The 5,000-nt window shown below is 40.5% G+C and overlaps 1 protein-coding gene across 1 annotated transcript in view; it reads right to left on the reverse strand.

Annotated features, from left to right (window-relative positions):
• Window positions 1-5,000, reverse strand: part of LOC106874569 (DNA ligase 3) — a 63,654-nt gene that overhangs the window by 58,178 nt on the left and 476 nt on the right. Inside the window, exons 2-3 of the mRNA XM_014922347.2 lie at window positions 4,538-5,000; window positions 552-689 (exon numbers count right to left, since the gene is read on the reverse strand). The exon at window positions 4,538-5,000 is cut by the window's right edge and continues 16 nt beyond it. Coding sequence (XP_014777833.1) covers window positions 552-689; window positions 4,538-5,000 — 601 coding nt within the window. The remainder of the gene's footprint in view (window positions 1-551; window positions 690-4,537) is intronic.

Genomic DNA, 5,000 nt, shown 5'->3' on the forward strand with positions numbered 1-5,000 from the left:
TCGAGCGTGGCCGTTTTCGTGCGGGTGACACGTAAAAGCACCCACTACACTCTCTGATTGGTTGGCGTTAGGAAGGGCATCCAGCTGTAGAAACTCTGCCAAATCAGACTGGAGCCTGGTGTTGCCATCCGGTTTCACCAGTCCTCAGTCAAATCGTCCAACCCATGCTAGCATGGAAAGCGGACGTTAAACGATGATGATGATGATATATATATATATATATACACACACAAACACATACAGAGATAGATAGACAGATGTTTGGAAGGACATCCAGCTGTGAAAGCCCCGCCAAAACATACAGTGAAGCCTGGTGCAGTCTCCTGCTAAACTGTCCAACCCATGCCACCATGGAAAAAACAGATGTTAAATGATGATAATGATGATGGTGATGATGATGATGATATACGTGTGTGTGTATGTGTCCTTCACCATCATTTGACAACCTGTGTTGGTTTGTTTATGTTCCTGTAACAACCTGACTGGTTCAGCAAAAGACCAGCAGACCCGAGACAAAAAGATAAATTAAATAATAAAAGATGGAACCTTACCTTTCACATCAGCAGAAGGCTTTTTCTTCTCTTCCTTTTTAGCAGTACTGGAAGTTTTAGAAATGGTATTGCTACTGCTGCTGCTGGTGCTGCTAGTACCAGGTCGTTTCCGTTTATTTTGTGGATTATCAAAGAAGTCTGAAACATAAAAAGAAGAAATAAATCTAGAATGTAATTTACATTATTAAAGAAAATAAATGGTTTCAGGCTCAGCCCCACTACATGGCACTTTGGACGAGTGTCTTCGACGAGAACCCTATGCTGATCAAAGCCTTGTGAGTGGATTTGGGGGACAGAAATTGCATGAAACCTGTCACATGTGACTATGGATTTGGCATTAGGAAGGGCAATCCAAGCATAGGAATCATGCCAAATCAGACTGTAGCCCCCTGGCTTACCAAGTCTGGTCACACTGTCCAACCCATGTTAGCATGGACAATGGACGTTAGATGATGATGATGATAATGATGACAGTATATATATATAGAGAGAGATAGATAGATAGATAGATAGATAGATAGATAGATATAGATATATTTTCAGTGCGAATGGTTTTATTATACAACGCCGGGTTTTATAATCCTGTAAATAATAATAATAATGGTATTTATATAAGCCTACAGGATTGTAAAACCTGGCGCTATACAATAACACCATTTCAACACCGAAAGCACATAAAAAGTTTGTTTAAAAAAACAACTATGAACTAATATAGTTCTTAAATTTGACAGAAACAGGGAGGCTAATTTGCTGGTGTAACGGTAACACACTTAGTCGCGTTAACAAAGAGATGTGGGTTTGAGTCCCATGCAGATAGGAAAGCCTAGTTTTTCTATCAAGGGCTTCTATGCCCCATTATTAGACTATTTTTCTTAGTCTTTGCACGGAGATCACTATAAGCTTTGTATGTATATTATTGTTTTAACATTACCGTTTCCCATGCTAACATGGGTCAAACAGAATTTATTGGGGCAGAATTTTTTCTATGGCTGGATGCCCTTCCTGACACCAACCTTCAGCTAGTTCCATGCAAAGACTAACAGGATTCCACAGAAGATGGGAAATGAAGGACGCAGCTTGTATGACAACAGCAATTGTTTATAACTATTATACAATGTTAAGACAAAGAGACAGTAATCCATACATATGCACACACACACACACACACACACACACACACACACACACACACATATACATATATATCATCATCTTCATTTAACATTTGTTGTCCATACTGGTTGGATGGTCTGATTAAAGTCAGCAAGCTGGGAGCTGCACCAGACTGCAGACTGATTTGTCATGGCTTCTACAGATGGATACTTTTCCTAACACCAGCCACTTTACAGAGTGTGCAGGGTGCTTTAACATGGCACCATACGGACGTTTACATGGCACCACACAGGTGCTTTGCCAGGATTCTCTGGCAATGCTCTGCTATTTATGATTTTTGTACCTCAAGGGTATACTCTGGCACGTGCCACCATCTATCTCTTTCTCTTCTTTTACTCAACTAACCCATTTATATTCTGATCCCTGTCCCGTGTGTGTATGTCTGGCACTTTGCCACTATGTCTTTCTTGTTCTCTCTTGCACTCCTGCTGTCTTCCATTCACTCTCTTTTCCTGCTCTTCCCTCAGGCTGGGTAACCATGTACCTCCTTTAGAACAGCACACCCATTTCTGTCCTCATTCTTCTCTCTCTCTCTCTTTGGCCAGGTAACCATGTACCTCTCCAACAGTAAGATACCTGTTTCTGTTTCTCTATCTCACTATAACTTTTCATCATCTGACACAAGATCACCCATCCCAATGCCCCGTCCCCTCTCAAAGATTCCTCGTTTCCTCATCTTGCAAATTACTTGGTGATCCTGCCAGTGCTGGTAGCACATAAAAAGCATCCAGTCCACATTGTACGAGGTTTGATCAATGAGTATCCGGACTGCTGCCATAGTAAAAAAGTTAAAGCATGTAGAGTGAAGCCACTTGGCAAGGATTGATCTTGAACTCTGCTGTGTGCATGCAGAGTAAGTTCCACTGTTTACAGCAGTGCTTCGAAGGAGGTGTGTAGCATGTGATTGTTGCATTGATATTGACAGAGAAAGCTGTCATGGCAATACCTGCTTAGAGGCCTAAGCAAAGTTGCAGACAATGCATGAAGAGAAGTGTATGAACAGCACACAAGTGTACGAGTGGTTCTGACATTTCCAAGATTGTCGAAAAAATGTCGATATAGAAGAACATTCTGGGAGACACACAACCAGAAGAACTGAGAAAAGCATCGCAGATATGCGTCCAGCTGTAAGGGGAAATCGTTGAATCACCATCTGTGAATTATCAGAGAATGTGCAGATGAGTTACGGTTCAGTCCAGTCTATTATCACTGAAGATTTAGGTATGAGATGTATGTCTGCCAAGTTTGTGCCAAAACTGCTTTCAGCTGACCAAAAAGACACTCGGGTTTTAGTTGCACAAGGTTTTCTTGACTGTGTCAAGAATGACGAAAACTTTTTGAAAACTTTGCATAGGTCTCTGAGCAGGTATCGCCAACCTTTTGGCAAAATTTAATGCAGATTCTCTGCTCAACATTCTCAGTCATGGTCAATGCGACGATCACTCGCTACACACCTTCCTTCCAAGCACTGCAGAAAAACAGCTGAAGCGAGCTAGAACGTTAAAACTTAGTGCGCATGCACAGCAGAGTTCAAGGTCAACCAGTGCCACATGGCTTCACTCTGCATGCTTTAGCTTCGTTACTATGGCAATCAGACCACGTAAAGTGTTGGCGTTTGGAAGGGCACCCAATTGTAAAATCCATGTCAAACCTGACCTCGCCTGTGCTTGTACCACTATATACATACATTATATGTGTATATATATATATATATATATATATATATATATATATATATATATATATATATATATATATATATATATATATATATATCGTGAGAGACAGAGAGCAAGAAGCCCTACCATGAACTTGTGCCCTACTGGTATAACTCTCAGGGTTGCTGGGGCATGCAAACCACCACACCACATCAAGAACTGGACCTTATGGTGGTACTTCTTTACACCTTTGTCATATTCATGAATGGAAGTCATCATGGATGTGTGGTTAAGAGATTCATTTCTCAATTAAAATGTTTCAGGTTCACTCCCACTGCATGGCACCCACGGCAAGTGTCTTCTACTATAGACCCAAGCCAACTAAAACCGCGTAATGGAATTTGATAGAGGGAAACTGAGGAAGGCCATCATATAAATATGTATGAGGATGTGGTGTGTGTGTGTGTATGTATGTATGTGTATGTATGTGTGTACGTATGTACACGTGTATGTATGTGTGCATGTGTATGTGTGTGCATGTGGGCGCATGAACATGTATGAATGTTGATACTTTATAATTGTCACCAGTTGAGTAAATCAATGATGCTGTTAACATTCTTTGCTGACATTATAAGCAATCATTCTAAGCTTTCAAAGACGTCTGGAATGAAAATAAAAGACCCTTACATGAAAACAGGTAAGGACTGGCACCATAAATATTCACCCTTAAATAACATTTTGGCATGAAAAAGATATAAAAAACAAAAACACCCATTACACACTAAGAAGGGCTTCCAGTTGCAGAACTCATGCCAAAGCAGACACTGAAATAAGATGCAGTCTTTGGACCCATCAAATCCTGTCAAACCATCCAATCCAAGCCAGCAAGGGACATGAACACTAAATAATAATAACAATAATGATGATGATGATGATGATGATGATGATGATGATGATGATGGTGATGATGGTGGTGGTGGTGGAATAACTTCCTGTCCAAACTAAGCCAGCTTGGACAAACATGTTAAGCAAACTGGTATTTTACTAAACAACAACAAAACCCTGAGCAAACTGATTGTTAACTGAAATGGTTAAGTAGTCATGTTCCTCGAAATGGTGTCAATGAAAGGTTAAACAATGATGTCATAAGAATACCTTTTATTAAGTTGTTCACAGAATCCTTATCGTCTTGTTGCAAATCTTGAAATCCATCCAGGTCTTCTGCTTCTTCGATAATCTTGGTAGTAGGCCTTGCTCGAAGAAATGTTTCAAAGATACAAGAGGGATGGTACCATTGCTTCATGTCTCCTCCATCATCAGAGAAAGGATTTGGTACCACTTTACCAATCCTCAAAGCAGCCTTTTCAATTTTGGTCTTGCATTTTTTGCAGCTGGATGTGCCCAGCTTGGCATACACCACAATAAATCTGTTGTCGGCCATTATTCGTGAAGGTAGAAGCTGGAGAGAATTCAAATCCAAAGAGCTAAGCAAAAGATTGAGGTAACAAGCTGATGCACGGTAAAACGAAAACCCCTGCCTTGTAAAAGCAAAGGGGCTCAGGTAAAGTTTGTTTGCTAGAATCCTAGAGAACGAAACTGGCAGTAATACTTGGTGTAA

This window comes from Octopus bimaculoides, chromosome 12 (genome assembly GCF_001194135.2).
Source record: "Octopus bimaculoides isolate UCB-OBI-ISO-001 chromosome 12, ASM119413v2, whole genome shotgun sequence".
Classification (NCBI taxonomy): Eukaryota; Metazoa; Mollusca; class Cephalopoda; order Octopoda; family Octopodidae; genus Octopus; species Octopus bimaculoides.